This window comes from Porites lutea, chromosome 10 (assembly GCF_958299795.1).
Source record: "Porites lutea chromosome 10, jaPorLute2.1, whole genome shotgun sequence".
Classification (NCBI taxonomy): Eukaryota; Metazoa; Cnidaria; class Anthozoa; order Scleractinia; family Poritidae; genus Porites; species Porites lutea.
The window spans coordinates 17,971,528-17,995,045 of NC_133210.1; the positions used below are offsets into that span (position 1 = coordinate 17,971,528).

Consider the following 23,518-nt stretch of genomic DNA (forward strand, 5'->3'; position numbering starts at 1 on the left):
TGAACAAAACCTAACTCTTTTATTATTCTTGCATGTTTAACAAAATATTATATTTACGCAATTTTGTTTTAACAAGAATGAATTTATTTGTTATTTACACAAAACCTCTCCAGTTTGGCTAGTTCTGTCCCGGTTTCCCTCAATTGCTTAAGAAGACAGGGGCAGTGGAACCGATAAAAGCAGCACTTCCTTTTCCTCCCAAGGTTAGAACTTTGAATTGTACTTTTTATTGTGAATATGTAATTTTGATAGGCCTTGGGAGGGAAAGGATAGATTAAGTATAGAGATAGAGTACCACCCAGATGAAGATAAACATATAATCGTACGATCTCGAATTGAACGGACTTATAGGCTGCCTTACGTTTCCCTTGTTTTCCTGTCGCGTTACTCAATATCCTAATTCGTTAAAAAAATAGGGCACTGCTCGTAATCTAAGTGACTTTAATTTCAGTTACGATATTGAAAGCCTTTCAGAAAGTAATAGCGAACCTAAGCAAAGGCGTTTGTAAACGACTCATATCAACCGGAAAGTAAACTTCTTGCATTCTCAAGTTGGGGAATGCTTTTGTCCAAATCTACGTGCAAATCGTCTCTACAGGAGTAAAGACACTGAACAAGACATACTTGGTAGCGTCAACGCATATTAAAAGGGAAAAGGCCTGACTTGCAGTTGATGCGCGTGGCTCAAAAATGCCTCTGCAAAAGCTCCCTAATAACTACGTATTTTAAAAAACATGTCTCGCAGAACCTCGTGAGGCAAGTTGTTAATAATGATAAAAAACAAAGGTTTGTACCAAACCAACGATAACGAACAAAACAAATAAAATAACAAATAAATACAAAGACCTGCAAAAGGTACGAAGAGAAATATCACTAACTGTTCAGCTGTAAGGCCCAGAGTTCTGCTGTATTTTTGGTAATCGCAGTGCGCTATGTTTCAAATGTGTAATCTTGGTAAATAAGGATAAAATATGTAAAATCTAACTACTTCATGCTACTACATGTCCTCTAGCTTGGACGCCTTGTACAATAATCTACACTACTATACAAATAGTTGGCCATTTTCTGCCAATCTTAGGGTTGTTTATTCGAATTGCATCGGGATGTCGCCCAAGAATTTTTCTATAAAGTATTCTTACCTTGCTGTTTTAAAGCGTACGAAGCGTATATATCAAAAAATATATAATTACATTTTTAGGCTACAAACTAAAAAACGATAAAACTTTAACTACAGCAACCCAGAGAAACATACATCAGGGGTGTTGACTTCTGCTACCACAGCGAAGTGTTATCTTAACCTGCGAGCAAGCTCTCTGGGGATCACTGGGGTATTCCTTACCGTCCCCTCCACCCACAGAGCTAGTCTCGTCTAGTTTATGAAGACCCTCTCCTCAAGCCATAACGACCACATGAATTCACCGCGGTAACGTTCATCTGAATCATATGATCCGAACGGGTGCGGGACGGTGGCGAAATGGGGGGGTCTAAGAGTTTGGCGGAGATGTTCGTTAGTTCGAGAACAGAAGTTTACCCAATGTGATTGCTACTTGACTTTCACGACTGTGTTGTGTTGTAAAGGACAGTTCCTTTTAAGTGCCTGACCGGAGTATGTGGTTCTTCTATGAAAAGCTCTCCTGGAATATCGCTTATATAGATCAACATTCCACACTATAACTTGCATCCACTGCTATTAAAGTTAATCTAGCAAAGCAAACTTGCCGCTTGGACAATCAAGTAGCTTGCAGGGCTACAAGATTGTTTCTCGTTTTACCCTAGAGCGGAGTGCCAGACAGAATATCGCATGTTGTGCTCATTCTTCTATAAATCTTTGTTCTCTCTATCGACAGCTTCCGGTCTCCTCAGACCAAATAACTAAAGTAATTTATTTCCGGTTCTCTTCTGTCGTCGAACTCAGACCCGCGCGGCTGTCTCGGGCGTACAGGCATTTCTGGCTCGGGGGTGAGGGCGTCACGTGATGATCGTAAAGACTCTGGTCTTAAAAATTCGTCTGATTCTCGCGAAGGGGGTCTGACAAGTTGACCGTGAATATTTACGTAAGGCTGTGGAGGAAAGACAAAGAAAACAGAACATGAGGTACGGTAGCCCGCATTTTCTACAGCCTGTTCCAGGCTCTCAGATAGTACGGATAACGCGTGAGTGAAAGGCACGCAAAGATATGAGCGCGTGATCAGTGAAAAAACGGCGGTGGCCCTTCCTCTCCCCCGTTTCCTCCCGTTTTATTTTCGTGTTCGTGCTTTCTAACTCGGAGCCTGGAACAGGCAAAACCTTCTTTCTGTGGGGCTGTTTACCATACTGTACTAGAGGTACAACTTTTGAGTCTGTAAATAAAAAGGGTGACCACTATAATGAAACGGCTACTAAGCAGTATTTTCCTGTGGTGCTGTTTTCGTGCTGCGTAAGGTGGATCTGTGGGTAAAAATCTGTGGCGACCCGTAATCATTCAAATGAAAGCTACAAAGCAGTAATTTACTATACTGTTTAGTGTTTTGTAAATGGTGGTTCTCACTTTCGAATCGAATCTGTAGACGGAATGCTCAAGTGTGACCATTCAAACAATAGCTACTGAGCAGTACTTTTTTCCTGTACTGTGAGCGACGCTGTACGAAGTGGTTCTAACTTTTGTATCGGTAGATCAGGTTCTTCAAAAGTTCTCCAAAAGGTGGGTAACGCTATCTATTGCATAAATCTCTATTCAGTGGTAACGCTATCAAATTTTCCTAATAGTTACTTATCCACTGAATAGCGACTTATCCGGTGGACAGCGTTATCGAGCCTTTGAACAACCGGGACCTGTAGATGAAATTCTGAAATGTAACTTGACAAATTCAGTTTATAATCTACTTCCTTACTTCAGAATAAGCTTCACTCCTACCTTTCTTTGTCGATTTGATGAAGGCGGAGGAGGGTTATAAGGAGCTGGGCCGTCCGAATCGGATTGTGTATCTCGGCCGTACGGTGGGTAGACTACATCACGTAAGAATGCGGGTGGCTCAGGAAGACCATCATCTATATTAATAAAAACGTTTTTAATTAATTAACAACAAAAATATACAGTAGTAAATTCGATTAGTCTGAAACGTCAGGCGTAGACTGTCTCCCGCGCCCACGGGTAAGGGGGTGGTTTTACCACAGAAATGGGTTTTACTGTGATGGCAATAAAATAAAAAAATAAAATAAAATAACCAGAATCAGGGTTCGTACTCTTTTAAGCTCTTCAGATTCCAGGACTTTCCATGACTTTTTCCATGACCTTAGATTTAGCTGTCACTTTTACAAATTTTTAAAGTTCTTGTGTTTAAGGGTGTTTTTGACCTTAAACATTTCGAAAGACACCAACTCTGGTGTCCACCTAAATGTGTGTCGTTCGCGCTGTTCAATCGCTCCTTTCTGTCTTACATTGTCCTTGCAATTGCTTTGCCATCTGCAGTAACTAAACTACCAACCAAAACTTAAATCTTCATGACTTTCAAGGACCGACAATTAAATTCCATGACTTTCCAGGCCAGGAAAATGAAATTCTTAAATTCCATGACTTTCCAGGTTTTCCATGACACGTACGAACCCTGCATAATACAGTCTTTCCTGCCCATAAAGCCACCTCGTTCACTACCCGTCTTAAAATTTAAACCCAGCTATTTCATCTTATTTTAAATACTAGATTATTTTTCTTGCTGTCATGAATTCGGTGCGAAGCAGGGGAGAGATTTGTTCCTACACGTTTAAACTTAAAAAATTGTGGCGTTGGGTGTCTCCTGATTATCAGACTTCCGCTACATGTTGTAGATTGAAATTGTCCTTTGGATTTTCTGGTCAAGTACGTAATCGATTTACGGCAAAGTTTACGCAATCATTTTTTTTAATGAAGAAAAGCTCGACTACTGGGCTTAAGCTTTTTGAAAACTGTTATTTTAGTGTCTTTCTGATCGTCATTGTAATTTCTATATTGCTTGCCCTATATTTGCTGGACAACCCAGGCTTCGTTACCAAATTTAGGAAAGAAAATTGTTCAGGCCAAATAAACAACCCGAATGAGTTTACGCTCATGAGCCTCTCCTGGCCAATCAGAAAGAGCCTTACGCAAGCTTTAATCCAAGTCAAGCCGATGGGCTTGCTGGTCATGTGAATAGCTTGTTGGGCAACGATGAAATCAAGGTGCGGTAACGGTTGATGGAGAGTCGAGAAGAGAGAATTGTACCAGTGAGTGGTGAACTTTTCAAGAGAAAAAAGCAGTTTAAGAAGATCGAGCCTCGTCCTTTAGTTGAAGACGAACTGGCTAGTTCCCCCTGAAAATACTTTCAACACATTTTTCTGGCAAAAGGTCCCGACAACGACGAGCAAGAGCCTTCGACGTGTTGAATGAAAGGGACCTTTTGGGTAAGCTGGGATAGTGGTAAGGATTTGTCTTCAGTTCTTAGTTTAGTGTTAAGCATAAAAGTGTTGCAGGGCTAAAAATATTTTTGGGACTGTTGCCGGTTACGTTGACCTGCCAAATTGTTTTTAGCTTGGTCAAGTCTTTCTTCTGACCGGTCAAAATCAGACGCTAAAAATAACGAACACGATATGAAGTTGAACGTATAGCCTCACAAGTAAGGACATAAAGTGAAAAAAAGTTGCTTGTTCTCTCGAAACGTAATAGTGTGCAAAGATTTTTTTCCTAGTCGCTTATTTACGTATCTGGTCAAAATGACCGGCAAAACGAATGTTTTTCCCGACCAATAGAACCAGCCTGCGAGCAGGCTCTCCGTTTGGGGGAGTCGCGAGAATTCACGAGAGAGCAGCACGCTAAAACTCCCTATCAACTTACGTGGATCGTGATGGTAATTGGACATTCCTCGGTTGCTAGGTAACATAGCCATAGGAGGCGGGAGATCTGGGGGTCTTTCACTACGGGGTAGATTAACTGGATCATCGAGGTCTAAATCTCCCGGATAAGGCATATGTTCTGCTGGTGACCTGTCTTCCGGTGTATACTGTGGGGGTGGCCCTGAGTAGAAAAGTTATCAACACTAAATTCAACTGCGTGAAACGCGGACAGTACGTCAAGCGGACGGTTACAGCAACATACAACGACCACCCCTACTTAGCGCACGCGCACCCCTTTGAAGTTTAGCTTTATAGTAAGTTTTTCCTAACCTGCATTAAAATAGATACTGTTATCAGCTTATGCCAAAAGAGAAAAATATAATCAATGTTTTTCTCACTATTACTTCAGGGAGACCCGTTTATTTCACTTATAGCTAGGGAAAAGAAAAGATTAAACTAATCGGAAAAATTAACAAAACATCAAACTTAGCGTATCACTATAGTTAATGTTAGATCATTCGTTTTTCGTTATTGGTGATGAAGAAACTGAAATGAAAAAGGTGTTCTTCATTAATGCGATTGAGTAAATTAAGACGTTCCTTTGCTTTTCCATTTTTCAGCTAAAATTTACAGAAAATCACCAATGAGTTTTAGTCACGTTATATGGTTATTAAAAAGTCAAACATTTGGATTATATTTAGGTTGGCTGTTAGTTCCCTTTACAATTTATTTAAGTAGTTACAAATTGTTTTCCACCAACACTCCTACCTTAAGAGCTAGTCAAAAATTGTTCAGTATCGTACAATGAGTGTGAGTATCGTATCGTATCGTACAGTATCGCATGGTTTTACTTTTCTCTTACTTACTGATAAACACCTGCGTTTTTTAGTCACAATATTGAGATATGTTTAAGTGTATTTAAGGTTTAATCAATTTTATGTTTATACTAACATCCTTTATAAGCACTGGCGTTGTAGAAAGACGGTCCAACCATCAGCGGTAGGGGACGAGGTCGGCCTGCTGAAATGATAGTAGGTTGGGTTTGTTAACTGATACTTAGTACAAAATATTAACTTATCTTAGTAAGAAAATTTGCAAAAGAAACAATGGTTAAAAAACAAGACTAGGGACAAGCAGAAAAAGAGAGTTTCGATTGGTAGGCGGCTTTCACGGTTAACGATTAATACTTTGGATTTTACACTGTTACATTAAAAAGAAATCTAAGTCACAACAATTAATTGTTTACTTATCCATTTATTGATCAAACACATTTAACGGGTTAGAACTTCTTTGAGTGTCAGAGAACAAAGAAAAAACTAGAATAGCACCCATTACCGTGAAGAATATAAAAAAGTACTGCATTAAAAAGAAACAAATGTCCATTTTAATGGTTAATCTATCTATTTAACGTTAGACACATTTAAGATCTGAAACCCTCATTACCTATCCCAATTTAAGGAAAAAGCTGTCACTAGGATACAATTAAAAAAGATTACGAACCAAAATTAAAAGGGTAACAAATGAGGGAATTTAATGTAGAGAAGAGAAATACACACTTCTTTCGGGTAGAAAAACCCTCTTCCAGTGCATTTTTTTTTGTGGATTCCCGATACAACGAAGAGCCAGCAGCCAGCAAATAGCCTGACTTCTGGCTGTATGTTTGTTGTGGTCACATTCGCTGAGAAGCCTTTTAAGCTATTACAGCCAGCTTGACCATATGCTGGCAGGGATAAACCACCATACCATCAGAGACTATACTTCCCCTACTAAGCGCTTCGTACTAACAGTGTGTGCGTGTGTGTGTTCCTCACCGTCCCGCATACCCTTGAATGAGCACCTGATGTGAGACGGGACTTACGGTTTCCAATCCTTTCCTATCCAAGAAGACTAGAAACTTTAACCCTTTGCAAAACAGTTCCTGCTTCTGTAACGTTTTACAAAAGTAGCACTTTCTCCTCAGTTATGGAAAGTACCTGAGCGTTAGTCCGGCCAGGCTTTGAACCCACGGCTTCCCACTTGCCAGATCGGCGGTCATCCAACTGAACTAACCGGGCGTTTGCAAAATAGAGATCATTTTACATACATATTTATAGCAGCGCTTGTTTTACCTGGGTTTCACAGTAACAAGAGGAATCAAAACCTACCGATTGCCGGTTCACTTGGCTCGCTGCGCGGTTTCTTAGTCGATTTTTTCTTCTGCGGCATTGAATATGGAACTGTTGGGTCAATGGGCCCATTTCTGGGGGCGCTCGTGGTAGAAAGGCCTTGAGGTAACACTCTTGGTCCCAAAACACGTCCCTGTTGGTCCACTGGTGCATAACGTGGATCGAAATTAAGCTCATTAGGTCTGCAGGTAACAAAGAAATGAATTACGAGTAATAATAAATTATATGAGCAGAGTCGACTTTTGAAAAGCAAATAGGCCAAAGCGTCCTTATAATGTTATAAAGGGAATGAAAGCAAACAAACAAACAAAACTAAAGGCCGCCTGGAGGTTGTGAATGAGGTTAAGTAGGAGGACGAATTTCGATCCAATTTCCTGCGCAACCTCGTAATAGCCATTAAAAGAAGCGATAACAGCCCATAGAGCAATTCGACGCAACATCTACAGTCTTACTCTTAACTTCAAAATGGCCAATAATTTAAAAATCAAACAGCCCAATCAAGCCAATACTTGTCGTTAAAAACGACTTGAACCTCTCGACTCCTTCCAAGACAATATTATTTTTTTCCGTTCCGTCAGTGGCTCCTCCAATACTCTGATTTAAATTTCAATCAGTGCATAGACGAGACGAAAAATGTATTAATAATAATATCTTTAGTTATCCTGATAAAACCGATAAGCTGACCAACAGAGGAACAACTGGTATGGACCGGTGATCAGCAATAAAAACTATCTATTGGTTCGAGACAAGATAACTAGCGGTAGCCTAACTCTATCAAATTGCAGTCCTTCTTCCTTGACTTCGTTCACGAAGAAAGACAACCGTTACATTAATCACTTTCTTAACAAAACAGAAGAGTCTTAGTAACGTTTGCATTGTTGCGAATACAGCTTTGGGTTTGCCCATATCCCATGAAAACGCCCATCTACGGAGAAATGGGATAAAGTTGTAACTTAGGATTCTCAGGTTCAAATTACCTCAGCAGGTTTCTCAGATGTTTCTACGCTTTTCAAAATTACTTTTGGGACGGAAAATCTTAGGCCAAACAAATGAGGATCATTTTACGTTTCTGGGAAACTGCCGACCTACCCCTCCCCTAAACCAACATTAACACTTGGTTCTTACTTAGGGCAAAACCGCTAGTGACATTGTTTCTTTAACTTTCATACAACAGCCAATGCACAAACCTGACTCGAGGGGGAGGTGGTGCCGCTCTTTGAGGAGTAAACCGCGTTTCCCCGTCACTAGAGTCAGTGGGCTCATCGGACGGCGATGGCCTTGGTCTACGTCCAGCGTGTCTACCTTGGCCAGGTCCCGTAAGGTCTCCTGTCGACTTCCTAATCTTTGGCTTTCGCCCAGACTGGCGCATGGCCTCTTCAAATGAGGGTGGTTCGTGATAAGGTGGCAGCGTGTTGAAGTCTCTCTGCGGTCCCCTTGCTGAGTAGGCTGAGTCAAGATCGCCGGTGCTTTGAGCTACTGGATGGTTTCTTGAGAGACGGGAACCTGGGTTCATGAGCATTTCAGACTGAGGTTGGACGGAATCTAAACCAAAAGCAGTGAGTAGGCATCAACCCAATTGAAATTAAGGCTGTAACAAGAAGTGGTCCTCAGGGTCTCTCTCACAATAGACCTCTTTAGCTTGTATGTTTTGTTTTCCCTATGAATGTCTCAAGGAAATTTGCCCCTTTGTCTTTTCATGAATTACCCGTATATAAGCACACGAATAAGACGAAATTTGAATGAAACAGTTCTCTAGAGTATTCATGACTTATATTGGGTAAATACAACAATACTAGCTTAAGAGGGCTGTTGCTAACTCTTCAACGCGCTAGTTGCAGAATCACTCCTTCTATTAAAAAGGTGTAGCCTTTCTTTGCATAGTGACAATCCTCACACTCAAAAATAAGCACCACTGACACCCTGTTCAGCACAATAAACAGTACCACAGAACTTAACTTGAGTGGACCTCATTTAAGGATTTTATGTGCTGCCTCGTACTTTAATATTAAACAATACCAATTTCCAAAAGTTTTTCCAAAACCACGGCTGAAGAGTGCAAAAAGTCCACTTCCGGTTACCGTGCGTTAACTACCTATAAGGGATCTTTAGCAAATACGTTTTTGAGCAACTCACGTCAACCGGAAGTGGACTTTTCGCATTCTTGGGCGAGTTTTTGCCTAAACAACGGGGGCGCCAAGGCATCTTAGCGTCGCTCGAAAACGTCTTTGCCTATGCTCCCTAAACTCATTTTTACGAGTTTTTTTTCAATGACCAATACCTTGTGATAAGTAGCCAAGGTTGACGCCAGAGTCACCTTTCTTTTTCTTTCCATCAGTTGAGTTCATGGACTGCATGGAAGCAAAATGTGCTTCAATGAAAGGATCATCTTCAACAGATTCCATACCATAGCTACGTGGTCTTGTATCGAGGGAGCGCGAGACATCTGGCGGCCCACCAACTACATAACTGTAAGAGGGGAAATTTATATTAGTTCGGCTGCCTTTGTTTTGTTTGTTGGGTTTTTCACTTCTAATCAGCAGCGTTCAATCTAGGCTTTATCGTTTGCTGGGGGAGACGTCCTGAGTGGCCAAAGGCCACAAGCTTCCTAGGGTGGTCTAGGGGCTTACCCCTCGCAAATTTTTTGAAATGATTATGCGCTGAGATACAATCTGATGCATTTTGAGACAGTTTTGTTACAATGGTATTTTATTTCATTTTTTCAATCGTGATCAAGTTCTGAGAATATTACAATACTCAGTGTTCCTTGTCATATAGTGTCCTTAGAGAGGGAATAGTTACATCACGTGCACTGACCTCGTCGCGTCTGGATAATTTTTCCGATATAGTTACTAGGACCAGCTGGTTGAGTAAATTCTTTGTCTCACCTTGCTAATTAGTTATGGGTGGATTCAATCAGTTGCAACATACGCGTTTCGTCATCGCATTTGTCTGTTGGAATTTTTTAACGCTTTCAAGTTCAAAAACACTAAACCGTTCAAGAGAGCAAATGCGACGGCAAAACGCGTATGCTGCAGATGAATCGTCAGTCCATCCAAGATCGGATGTCACTGAAACGGAAAACGGGGAATGGAAACGGGGAACGGAAACAGGGGACGGGCACGGGGAACAAAGGGAAGGGCAAAATAAAAAATGGGAAAAACAAAAAAAACAGACTTAACCCTACCCCCATTAGTAACTTCGTTACCAATTATCTTTTGTTTCCCGTTGCTCGTTCCTCGAATTAATAACATTCCTCCAAGACCAGCATTTCCTCCGCAAACTATCTAAACCATTACTGAAGATAGCTAGTAAAAGACAACTTCACAACTTAAATGATCTCCTACCTTGAAGTTTGAGACATGTTTACGCGGTCAGCTGCAAAGTAGAGGTAAAAATAGAGAATTACTCAGTGTAATACGCAAACAATGAATAAGCTGTATTGAAATCTAACAATAGAACCAACAAGGGTGGTGCAGAAGTAAGAGGATAATCATGACTATACTTGCTCTCTTTCTTAATTCCTGCCAAATAAGCAGAAAGGTTTTCTTCTTAAAAAGATCTAACGATTACTGTATTGTTAAAACCTCATTAGGTGGCCGACCTCCTTCAGAGCTACAGATTGTAGACTACCAACAAATTTTGACAAAGCCGTGTTTCACTTGCTTAAAAGCGTTGTCAGGAGTAAAACAGTTTTAGAACAAATGGAGGAAAAGTGTCTTAAAAACACGGTAAAAACTGCCACATTGCCAAGGCATGAATAGCCAGTGAAAAGAGTCTCCGTTTGGCGAAAGGGGACAGACTGTCAGTCGAGAATTGGCCTTACCGTCTTTGAATTTGTCCACTCCTAGGCATAATTAGCTTGATTTTTAGCGTAAAACGGCATTGAAAACGATTTTTTGGCGCAGACCGTAATCACTATTTTCTCGATCGCCACACTGCAAAGTTTTACAAGTTTGGGGTATAAACAATCACATTTTATATCGCGATTTATCGGCAACGGTCTTCCTTTGTCATGTTACTGGAAATTTAAGCCGTCCCAGCAGTGCTTATGATAGAGATACTCGCAGTGTACAATGTATATACACGACCTACAGAACTGATCATGGAATCGACAGCGAGTGTTGTTTTTCCCGCTGCTGACGCGACAGTGAACTTGAGCGTGACAGCCTCGTTCCCAGGGTCCTCTCACGAGGTGACGTGAGTGAATACACGCCCGAACCACTCCGAAGTTGCCCAAGGTACACTTCGGCAACAACGACAACATGTCCTTTTCATATCGGGTGACTTCGGAGCTAGCCGATCCCGGTCTATGAAACCTGAGTGAGAGGCTCATTTGCATATCTCATCCCACAGCGGTGATCTGTTCAACAGAATCATAAGTGACACTAACGACGTTTAGTTTTCCTTTTTAGAATATCGTATACTTGGAATGCGCTCATAGACGTGGTCGAGATTCTATTTTCGCGGCAAAAAGTGCCCTAAAATGTGTCTCAAAATAAACTGGTCCGTAAAAACGCCGTGACATAGGCCAAGTATGGGAATTGCTCGCTCCGGGATATGGGCCATTGCCTACGGGCATTTACGGGTTAAAAAGGGGGAAAGTGGGGTAATAGGGCCCTTTCCGCCTCCCAAGGCACCCCACTATCCCTCGCTCGCCAATAGTTTCTCTTTTTGTCCCAAAGAGGGAGCCTGGTCCAAGGTTAGCACATGAACTACCACGCCAGCGCAGTTCTAATGTTCTTACCTCCAAGGGATTTCTTGCGACGCATGAAGCAACACAGGCAGAGTATAACGATGCCAATGAGTAACACCCCACCTACAGCTGCAATGACAGCTATCATCCAGTTTTTAAGTGGTTCACCCTCACCCTTTCCTACGATTGGCACAGCTGGTACTGAAAGAGGTGAATATTAAGCAATATTATTATTCATTCAAAATATTTCCCCAATTCCGACTGGCTGGAAGCACACGCATAATTCACCATAACCAGTTACTGATGACCAAATTGGGAAGAATTATGTGTTTAATGAGGAAATGACTTCAAAAATACAGCCCTCTACAGGTTAATGCACCGTTAACCGAGAAGACCTGGTGACGTGGTTGAGTTGTTTTCGTTGTGAAAACTAAAATGGCGGATATCCACCTCAGCCTCAGTGGACAACACACTCCTCGATCTGCTTAATTCTTCATATCCTACTCAGCCTCATTCATTAATTGCTAATTATTATTCATTCAAAATATTTCCCCAATTCTGATTGGCTAAACGCACACGCATAATTCACCATAACCAGTTACTGATGACCAAATTTGGAAGAATTTTGACTTTAACGAAGAAATTACGTCAAAAATGCAGCGTTCTTACAAGTTAAGGCACCGTGCGAACGAAGCTGAGTTGTTTTGGCTGTGAAAATAAAAATGGCGGACACTTCACTCGTTTCAAGAGTAAAAACTACAGTTGGAACTAGGCGAAATCATAGCAAAAACAGCAAGAAGACAACTCGGAGGGCGACATCTGCTATTTGGACAATATTTGCGGAGCTGGCATACCTAAACGTAAACTATCGAAGACAAACTTAACATCGATGCAGGTAAGTTTGTTTTAGCTATGTTTTTAAACTAGGAATTATTTTGAATGAATAATCAACGAGAACGGAAACAAAGCAATAGGTTTAGATTGGAAAAACAACAACTTTGCACGAGCATCACACTTTTCTGTACATTTCTTTGCCGTCCTTCACGACTACGACGTGAAAATGACTAATTTCACGATTTGTCGAGGACGGGAAGACAAGACAACAACTTTCCTTTTCTTTTTCTGCACTTTGATACAGTCCTTTAGAATTCAACTCCAAAAAATTTGCCAACATTTGACGAACTAAACGAGAAGAACTTAGCGCGATCACGTTTCAGGCAGCGCAACTTCACTTTTTAAGTGACATTTTCGTAACCATCTCCGTCGTTGTTGCTTAAGCTCCATGATACCAGGACGAGGACGGCGGCGAAAACGTCACTAAAAAAGAGACGTCTGGTTCTTTGAACTTTCAGCGGCATTATCCCAACTCGCTCACTTTTTCAAATGTAGACGAACTCTCCTGGAGTTCAATTCCTCAGAAAAGTATCCAAGTTCAAAAGAAAAACGAAAAATTCATGGTCGCGTGTTTACCCTTTCGATAAAACATAAAAGCACGCAATTTCTCCGGTTCCTCCTCAAATTTTCCTCATCAGTACAGTAGGGAAGGTGTGTAGGCAGTGTGGAGAATTTACAAGCTGGTAATAGGGTTTGAGGGCTAATAGAAATAAAGAGGTTTTGACGCGCGACCTACCTTCATTACTCTCGACATATTCAGGATTGTTTTCTCCAGGCCGTCTCATGTCCAATCTAAACTTGTATTTGGCATCAGCTTTAAGGTTTGTCACCTTAAACTGGGTTGTAGATGTGGTCATATCACTAGCACCAGACACAGGTGACCAGCTCCCCTCCCCGTAATCCAAAACCTCAAGTTTCAGTTTGTTTACTAGGTTATCTGTCACTGTCCAAGTTACGACTATTTCTGTTGGGTCGTCCGCTACTCTCGTCGCTGTCACTAACGAACGAAAGAAGAAAACGAGGAAACATCTTTAAGTTATTCCTTATCGATTTAGGTTCCTGGGAAACTGCCCACCTACCCCTCCCCTAACCCAACATTTTGCCCTAAATGAGAAGTACGTGTTAATGATGACTTAGGGGAGGGGTAGGGTTTCTGGGCAGTTTCCCAGAAACCTAACTTGATCCCACTGCGCATCCTTACTGCGCATAATTTCACGCGTGATTGACGCGCGCACATTTAAAAAAACCGGCCTTTGCCCTAAGGCTGGAGCTTCCTTCGGATGTAAATCTCCATTTTCTCTTCAAAGAGTATGGTGAACTATCATTTCCCCTTTTTTTAAAGTGAGCAGTAGCTATCTTTCTCTGGAAAAAAAACATAGACCAATTCTCCGTGCAGAAATGCAGAAAAAGGATCAATCGCCTGAAACGTGTTAAAAGCATTCACCCGTAAAAAGAAGAAAAAACAAATAAGTATTTAACCATTTAAGTCCCAATTGTGACCAACATCAATTTTCCCCTGACGATATCCATACAATTTCAAGAGATTAGGTTATGAGAATTAACAAAATGATCACCTCACAGAAAATGCTTTGATCTTTTATCAAATTCTCTCAACTCATTCTTTAAGAACATGTATAGAGATCAGTTTGGAGAATTTGTACGTGTATATATTGGGGCTTTAAGGGTTAAAGGAATTATTGCGTATATACAAGTTGTCATTGCTCCTAAACGAGTATGGGGACTCCAATTTTATTTCAAAATCAAATTCACAAAATTCTCACTGCGGTACTCATTTGCGACGCAAGTTTATAAGGGGATGAATCGACTTTCGCAAGTCAAAACTTGGACGTTGCGCGAAACGTCCAGAGACAGCAGCCCCAATATCCAAAAGCAAATTCTCCAAACTGATCTCTATAAATTTCCTTACAGAATTAGTTGGGAGAAATTGATAAAAGATCAGAGATTTTTCTTTGTGATCATTTGATTAATTCTCATAGATGTTGTACTTGACAATCCATGGATATTGTTAGGAGAAAATTGATGTTGGTCACTATTGGAACTTAAAGGGTTAATGAGTGCATTATTCGAAAGTTGAATCCGTTGGTGGTTGTTGATTTCAGTTTCATTTCTGCATTCCTGCATGCAAAATGAGCAGTGAATTCACACGAGAGGTAGTTATGAAATTCTTCCACCTGAGTTTTCACGAACTTGATGTAAATGTCTTCAAAGCAATTTTATCCATCCAAACAAGTAAGCATAAAATAAATCACAACTCATTCCGCATGCAGGAACGCAGATTTGAATTTGATACTGGTTGCGACAACGGCTAACACTGGTAACAGATTCCTTTTTTCAAATAATCGATTCATTAAATACAACCTAGGGGATACGCTTGGCCTGACTTGACTGTAAAGCTTACCTGTCCCTCTGCGCGGGGGCCTATCTGCATCTAAAAACACAACGACAATGAAATGGTCACCAACCACAGATAAACTGACTATGACGACCAAGAGAAATCACGTGCAAGACAAACGAGCTAAAAGAGGCGTAGCAGGTGAAGAACGAAACTGTGGCGATACATTGGTTGGGGAGTGAAACACAGCAATTTGGTCTTATCAACTCTATTGATACCATTCGCCTCTTTAAAGACGAGAAGTAAACTGGGCCGAGTAAACTTTTGCAAAGACTTCTGGGACGGTTACCAGGGACAGGGAATTGGCCAATAGGGAGCTTAAGCAACAACGACGGCGAGAGATACGAAAACATCGCTTAAAATTGAATTCGCGCTGCCTCAAACTTTATCGTGCTTATTTCATCTCGTTTATTTCGTCAAATGTTGGCAAAGTTTTTTGGAGTTGAATTCTTAAATGACTGTATCAAATTTCAGGAAAAGAAAAAGAAAGTTGTTGTCTGGTGTTCCCGTCTTCGACAAAACCTGAAATTAGGCATTTCGACGTTGTGCTCGTGCAACGAGGGCAAAGAAATGTACAAAAAGGCGTGATACGCGTGCAAAGTTGTTGTTTTGCTAATATAAACGGCTCAAACCTAATGCTTTTTTCCGTTCTCGTTGCCGTCGCCGCCTTCGTTGCTTAAGCCCCCTAATAGAGAGATTACGCAACGACGACGGCGACAGTAACGAGAACGGCAAAAAAGTAATAGGTTAGACAAGCAAAACAACAACTTTGCACGTGTATCACGCTTGTTTTACACCTCTCTGCCGTCGTCGACGACTACAACGTGAAATTGCCTAATTTCGCGTTTTGTCCAGGACGGGAACAAAAGACACGAACGAACAGTTTTTTTTTCTTTTCCTGAACTTTGATGCAGCCCTTTAGAATTCAACTCCAAAAAAATTTGCCAACATTTGGCTAATTAAAAGAGATGGAATAAGCGCGATAAAGTTTGTTGCTTAAGATTAATAGGGACCTTCAGATCCGACGACGGCGACAGCTATAGAAACGTCACTTAAAAGGTGGACGCTTGCTGCTTTAAACTTTATGACGCTTATTCTATCTCGTTTAATTCGTCAAATGCTCGTAAATTGTTTTGGAGTCGATTCTAAAGGACTGTATCAACGTTCAGGAAAAGAAAAAGAAAGTTGTTGTCTTGTATTCCCGTCCTCCACAAAACGTGAAATTGGGCACTTTCACGTTGTAGTCGTGCAACGACGGCCAAGAAATGTACACAAAAGCGTGATGCACGTGCAAAATTGCGGTTTTGCTACTCTAAACCTATTGCTTTTTCGCTGTTTTCGTTGCCGTCGCCGTCGTCGGATCTTAAGCTCCCTATTAACTCACTGGCGCGTCCACAGTAACGATCCCAGAAACAATTGCAGGACGCGTTTCGGCTCCAGTCCCTTTCTGGATTCTAAAGTGGCGAGTTAGCTCTGACAAAGGACAACGCTCGAAACCTAAGCATTGGAATCTTCACACGGTCGAAAATTTTCTGAATAAAACTTACCGTAATCCTCGAAAAAAAGGAGGGGCGCTTAGAGGGGCGCTAAGTTCTCTTTCTTTTGGTAAAAAAGCGCAACATGGTCCCATTAAACACTTAACACAAAGATGTATCACTTATAAATAACGAGGCTATAGAAACAGGTTTTCATTATATCCCTTCTATTTAAGAAAGTGATAGGAGGAGGTAGCGCTTATTCGAGACGGGGGGGGGGGGGCGCTTGTTTGATCTCTTGGCCTGGAGGTGGGCACTTATTCGGGGGAGGGCACTTATTCGAGGAAATACGGTATTTAATCAGGGATATCACTAAGATTTGAACTTGCCGGATAAATACAACAAGTAGGCGGGGAATAAAACTGCTAGCGATTTCTTTGAGTGCTACATGTATGTTTCTTCTATTTAAAAATAACCGAGGGTCACATACATAGTAATCGGGGGAAATCCCTTGCCCCTGCCTCTCAATGACAGTTCTGATTGATAGTAGAAATGTTATTTATTTATTACCTGAGGTCGTAACTTGAGCCGAAGGTGAAGTTGGACTATTTCCCCGCTGATTCGACGCTTGCATCATAAATTCATATTCTGTATTAGGGCTTAGTTGTTGAACGGTGTGCATATTATTTGGGGAAGGACCAATGAATTCTTCCGTAAAGTCGCTGCCGCTTCCTTTCTTACGATAATGAATTGAGAATTGCTGATCATAGCCGCCACTGTAACCAGGAGTCCAGCTTACGTTCACACTCACTGTTTCCGAATCGGGTACTGTGAACGAAACCACTTTCACGTCCTGAGGAGGATCTGGAGGCCCTGTGAATCACATGGCAAAACAGTGTTGTTGGGTTGCCACTCAGGCTACGTTCACACGTACGTGGTACGTTCACACGGAACCACCTTCATGGGCCTTTGTCAAACAGCGGCCATTTTGTCCCGAGAGACTAAAGTAGCTTTGTTTTACCTTTCTAGCCTGGCCCCCAAGTTTTTCACTGCGAGGTCGAGGGCGGTAAAACAAAGCTTTTTCAGTCTCTCTGGACAATATGGCCGCCGTGTGAATAAGGCCCATGCGGTTATGTCACGAAGCTAAAACGTGATCAGTTGAATTACAAAAAATATAATGGTCCAGTTTTTTTATTTAAGACTGTATTAAAGCATTGAAACTGTTTCATGTCGTCTGTTGCGATGGATGACAAGGATGGAAAGGAATTAAAATTTTACAAAGTTGGTCCAATTTTTTCAAGTTCCACAGCTATGCCTCCAAAAATTGACAAAAAAAAATATGGTTATTGTTCCTGCATAAAACTTGTTTGATAGCTTCTTCAAAACTCTGCACAAGAGCATTTTATGTATGGGTGAAGGCACTAAATAATGACTTTAGCACAGAATTGACCTCAAAAAACAATATCATCATGGCATAGTCCCTTTCATCAGACGAAAATTTAGATGCCTAGCCGTCCAAAATCGAAGTAAAATTTTTCGCCGGTACGGTCGAAAATTTGACCGGCGTAGTATGAACACCGTAACGGTCTAAATTTTCGTACTAAAAAGCGCGGTTGCATGGATCAGTGGTAATTCAGCTGGCAGACAGCATTTTGGATTTTCTAAGTAACACTCTGCAGCGCATAGGCAGATGGTAAAAGCACTGAAAAACGGGAAATTCAACCGACTTCGTCGTTAGTTCCGTGCGAACAGAGCGCAACTGTTGAACGGTTCGATGTAAAAGAACTGTCCGCTCAAATTTTACATCCGGTCGAAAATTCGTCTAGGAGCCGTGTGATGTTAGCCTCAGTGAGGGTCGTTTACATCGCACAACTTGCGGGCAACTAAATGGTAGCCGGTGAAAACAGCCACCTCTCTTCGCAAGACTTGCCAGTAGCGGGAAGTGATGACCGGGGATTGTAGTTGCGATCTGACTATTTGCTACACTGTTACCCTGTTAAAGATGGTTCTAACGTTTAAGTCTGTGGATAAAAACCTATGGTGTGACCATTCCGAACGAAAGATACTGTGTGGTACTTTCCTGTGGTGCTATTTGTTATGCTGTACAAGTTGGTTCTAACTTTTGTCCCAACTTTTGAGTCTGTAGATGAAATCCTGTGGTGTGACCATTCAAAAGAAAGCTACTGAGCAGTACTTTCTTGTGCTACTGTTTATGATGATGTTACAAGGCGGCTCGTACCTATTGAGTCTGTGGATGAAATCCTACAGTGTGACCATTCAGTAACTTTCCCAGCAGTACTCTTCCAGAGTTTTAATTGTTTTGTTTTGGTTTTTTCGATTTGATGTTTGATGTGTGATGCCTTGGGGAGAAAAATGGGTCTCACGGTTTCTTTTTCTTTTTCTCACTGTTAACAACTAAACCAGCACCTACCTCTTTCTCGTATAATATACTGCTGTGTGTCATTACCAAGAATATTGGTAGCAAAACAGTAGAACTTATCACCGACTTCTTTCCCTGCTGTAGTGACAATGATCTTCATCGTAGTAGCCTTGACTTGAATGGTGATGCTCTCAACTTTCTCGTCAATAGCTGAGAGATCAATTCCGTTTGGATCTCGTCTCCAGGACAGAGTGGGTGATGGCTTGCCCTTGACGGTGCAAGTTAAATCCACCTGCTCTCCAGCAGCGCCAGGGATATTTGTAGTTGTAGGAGTAGATGTCAGAATAGTGGGGCGAGCTGTTACAAATTTTGATCAGAAATGCAGGTCACACTATGCTAGGCAGTCGTTGTGCGCTTCACTGAAGGGTGATCAAGAGTTTAACCCTCGACAAAGGCACTTTTCATTTGTCAGAACTGACTGGCCAGATCATTCTCGTCGTAATGAGAATTTTACTTTTAATCAAAACTATCCAGCTAGATCAGTCAAATCCTAAATAGCATGCGCGAAAGCAGCCGAAAGGAGTCGGTTTTTCAGCAAAAACTCTTTGAAAAGCTTCAATGCTAAACTGACTGGTCCAGCCATGGTCCGGCCAGCCAGTTGCGCCCCATAAAAGAGATCCCTCCTTCCTCCTCCCCCATCACAGTCATACACAGACATAACCTACTGAACTGAAGACCAAGCAAGGAAGCAGGGAACATATGGGGGGGGAGGTCACAGCCAGAAATAATTGTGTACAGCCCTTATGTCTCAAAGCATCTGATTAAGTGTGCTTGTAAGTGCTGTACTGTTTTTCATCCTTATCTGAGAGGGCTAAGGATCTCATCATTTGCAGAAGTCAAAAAGAGGTAGCAGCTTACTCTCAGTAAAAGATCACGAGTGTTGACCTGTGTTTTTACTGAAAAGAATGAAGTTCACAACGCACAATCGAACCTCGGACTTCGGTATGCTAAGCTCTCCCCCTGAAACAAATTTTCAACCAAGCAGAAGCACCAGCCATATTGTAAGTCATCAGTATAGAATTTCTGGGCTCGTTCCTCAAACGTCATCTCGCGGGGAAACCGTTGGTGACGTAGTGCAATGTTGGCTGTTTTCTTAGAATAACTTTGTCAACAAACTCGCGCCAAAACGCTAGCCTGTGCCACAGACAAAACTATAAAACTCTGGTTAAGTACGTCTGCGAAACAACGCCAAAATACTTCTACTAGGCCCACTACCTGTCAGTGTACACAGATTTGAGTACGCGTCATGATTGGCCTGTTTAAAAGGCCATTGTCGATTTCCGGTAAGGCCATCGCCATAAAATGTTTCGTTTCGCATCGCCCGACCGACCCAATTTTTATGGAAAAGTAAAAAGAAAAAAAAAAATTCCAGAATCACTTGTAAAGAAGCAAGTACTTTAATTTACAAGCACACGATCTTGTCTTATTAACACCAATTGTCTTAAATTATCATCGATACTTCGTTTTTGTAGCCTTTTTAGACATTTGATAGTCCTGTTAATATACATCTTTTACCATCTGATTATATCTTGCAGAGTAAACGTGAGATTTAATATGCAATCATGTGTTCATTCTTTACTTTTTTTTTTACCCGACCGACCGATCCACCTTCACGAGAGGGAGGGCGATGGGAAACGAAACATTTTATGGGGATGGCCTAATTCGTTGAGTCCGTTGGGGCCCAGAATGGGGATTTGGGCGCTGCTTCGCAGACGTTACTAACCGGGAATAAATTACGTCTGCGACGCAGGCTACAAAACGCTTTCTACGCAGGTTACCTCGTTACATAACATTAGAGACCTTTAGATACGAGGACGAGGACGACTGCGAGTACGAGATTCGAGCTGACGTGGTTTCGCGTCTTCTCAAAATATAGACTCCCCGGAAAGCTTCATTTTGCCATTTTTCACTAGAAAAGTTAGCATTGTTATCTTTAGTGAAGGGGGGTACACGCTCTCCCAATGGCAAAATAATAAAACTTTTAGCATTTGATATCTTGTTTTCGCCACCACGACATTCGCGCGAAAACTCGTAGTAGAACGACGACGGCTACCACGTTTTCCGGCCAAATTGACGCTGGTTCACGCGCGTACAATACTTAGTATTGAGAAAATGTCGTACTCGTAGTCGTACTCGTCTTAGAATCTAAAACGTCTCTAATACTACCCAGCCACTAATCATCCGGCCAAACACTTACTTTGAACCTGGAGTGTGACTCCTTTGGAATCATCCCCCAACTCATTTTCTGCAAAACAAATGTATACACCATCATCCGTCTCAGAAGCAGCCACGATATGAAACTCTTCCCCTTTTCCTACAATCCTGCCACTGCTCATCTTCTTCCAAGTAATGGTTGGTCTAGGGACGCCATCAGCTCCACACACCATGGTGATGTTGTTGGTTTCATTGACCGTGTACACACTTTTAGGAAAATAGTCAATTTTTGGCTTGCCTATACAAAAAAATCAAATGCCATTTCTTACTCTCCACCAAAATGAAGCATGCACGTGCAAATGAGATGAGATTGTGAAAGAAGAATGATAAACCAGGGCGCAAGATAAAGGCCGATCAGGTGACAGTTACCGGCCAGATCGGCGACTTGACCGGCCGAAAACTTCACTCGTCGGTCATGTTGACTGCACACTCTCACTCTTGAACAAAGAGTCTAATTTTAACTGTACATCTTGAATTATATTTCTTTGTAAAAATACAAAAACGTTCGTACACTAGTAGACATAAAGTTGATAATTTTTTTTTTCTGTTTTTGCACATTAACATAGCCAGGCTGTAGGCAAAGAAAAATGTAAGTCACTTGAAGCCCTTTTGTTCTATAATTTAAGGGATTTAATGTAGAAAGACTGTCAGTATGGGCATTGCTGAGTTAGTTCTTAAACATTACAAAGGGTAGTTTTTGACCAAACTTAGTTCAATAGACAAACTCTGGTATCCCCAAAAAGGGTGCCATTAGTGCTGTTTAATCACTTGTCTCTATCTTTCTTGTTTTGACAACTGCAGTAACCTATCTACCAAACATAACAAACTTTAATTTTCTATGACTTGGAAAATGAAATTCTTAAATTTCATGACTTTCCGCGAACGACAAACTCTGCTTAAGGGAAAATGTGTATGGAGTTCATTCTGGAGAATTTGTATGCCGATATCGGAACTTGAAGGGTTGAAATCAGAAATGGTAGCCACTGGTTACTCACGTTTAATAAGCAACTGCGCTTTCGCAGGAGGCCCATCCCCCAATGAATTAGTTCCAAGACAGCCATACCATCCTTCATCCTTTCGTTCTACTGATCCTATTGTTAAAGTTGTTGTTGGGCAATTATTGCACGCTTCTCCTTGCAAATCACTTCCATTAAACTGCCATTTGTGAGCTGTGGTTGGTGGGTTGCCGATTGTTTTACAGTTGAAAGTTGCCGTCTCTCCTTCTGCCAGGGTGAGGTTTTTAGGATGATCAGCAGGAGACTGAACAACTGGTCGATCTGATAACAAAATGAACAGAACATAAAAACCTCAGGGGATCTTCTTGTGGTCGGCGAGCGAGGTGTATTGCTGGTTTTCCCTGTCACCCACCATCAAAAATAAGAAACAAAACCGTTGAATAGACTAAGTACAGAATCTGGAATATGAAAGGACGTTAATTTGCAAAGATCCTCGCCAAGATTCCGGTCAGTGCAATTTTTCATAATATTATGCGAGATATTCGGAGAAATGTTTTATTACCCAAACTTTAGAGAGTATTGTATGGTGTCATGTTGGTGTCCATCCGGATGACTACCAACATGACGACCGGAAACCAACAGAAACATCCGTTACCGCGTTTTGCTATGAAAGCGTAATTCATCTCTTAAGAACTCTTACAATAAGTACTGTAATACTGTTTTCAAGTACAATGACTGTTCCGATAACAAAATCCCCCAAAATGAGTCCCTTCTTTTAACCTACATGACAGATGTCTCGGCCGCCAAGTAATTTCCGCATCACGCAAAGGTTTAGAAATTCAAGCGTACTGTATCACAAAACAAAGTGCCCTTTCGGGGTGAAAATTTGCGTGAATATGAGTTTTTAGCTGTTCTAATCCTTCTTAAAGGCAACAACTCAAGAGGATTGATAATTCTCTAGTATCGAATTTTGATGACGTTATGTGAAAACCAGCAATTCACTGCAAGAAGGGGTAAACCTGATGGAATGTTCTTATAATTTCGGTGATTTCGAAGAGTTGTTATCATCACTCACATTCTCTAATTCACATTATAGAATAGAATCAGGGTATGAAAAAATCCCCGGCCCGGGCCAGTAATCCCGGGTGAGTAGATTTTCTAGCCGGGCAGTCTTTAAGGTCACTTGAATCCCAATAAGCGAAGATTCGGGCAAAACGTCTTGTAACTGAACCACCAACAAAGATAAGCAAGCGAAATGTGACAGCTGGAATTCTTTGTTTTTCTTCGAGCACTAATAGAGGACCTAATAATACCGTAAACGTTAGCTTTTAATAAGCCCTGGGCTTAAGCCTTATACATCTTCGCATGGACGAGAACGTATGAACCGAGGAGTTTATATCCAAGGGGGTATATAACTGAAATAGCAGGGGCCCGGACCTACAAA

The 23,518-nt window shown here is 41.4% G+C and overlaps 1 protein-coding gene across 3 annotated transcripts in view; it reads right to left on the reverse strand.

Annotated features, from left to right (window-relative positions):
• The window catches only part of LOC140951137 (protogenin B-like), a 31,756-nt gene continuing 8,238 nt past the window's right edge, over positions 1 to 23,518 (reverse strand). Inside the window, exons 4-18 of one of the 3 annotated variants that reach the window (XM_073400352.1) lie at positions 22,114 to 22,395; positions 21,102 to 21,356; positions 18,896 to 19,201; positions 17,035 to 17,337; positions 14,996 to 15,025; positions 13,313 to 13,573; positions 11,734 to 11,883; positions 10,334 to 10,364; positions 9,268 to 9,455; positions 8,177 to 8,531; positions 6,969 to 7,171; positions 5,776 to 5,844; positions 4,826 to 5,005; positions 2,894 to 3,027; positions 1 to 2,060 (exon numbers count right to left, since the gene is read on the reverse strand). In XM_073400352.1, coding sequence (XP_073256453.1) covers positions 1,860 to 2,060; positions 2,894 to 3,027; positions 4,826 to 5,005; positions 5,776 to 5,844; positions 6,969 to 7,171; positions 8,177 to 8,531; positions 9,268 to 9,455; positions 10,334 to 10,364; positions 11,734 to 11,883; positions 13,313 to 13,573; positions 14,996 to 15,025; positions 17,035 to 17,337; positions 18,896 to 19,201; positions 21,102 to 21,356; positions 22,114 to 22,395 — 2,948 coding nt within the window. In that variant the 3' untranslated portion in view covers positions 1 to 1,859. The remainder of the gene's footprint in view (positions 2,061 to 2,893; positions 3,028 to 4,825; positions 5,006 to 5,775; positions 5,845 to 6,968; positions 7,172 to 8,176; positions 8,532 to 9,267; positions 9,456 to 10,333; positions 10,365 to 11,733; positions 11,884 to 13,312; positions 13,574 to 14,995; positions 15,026 to 17,034; positions 17,338 to 18,895; positions 19,202 to 21,101; positions 21,357 to 22,113; positions 22,396 to 23,518) is intronic. The other 2 variants (XM_073400351.1, XM_073400353.1) reach the window with 2 other exon arrangements.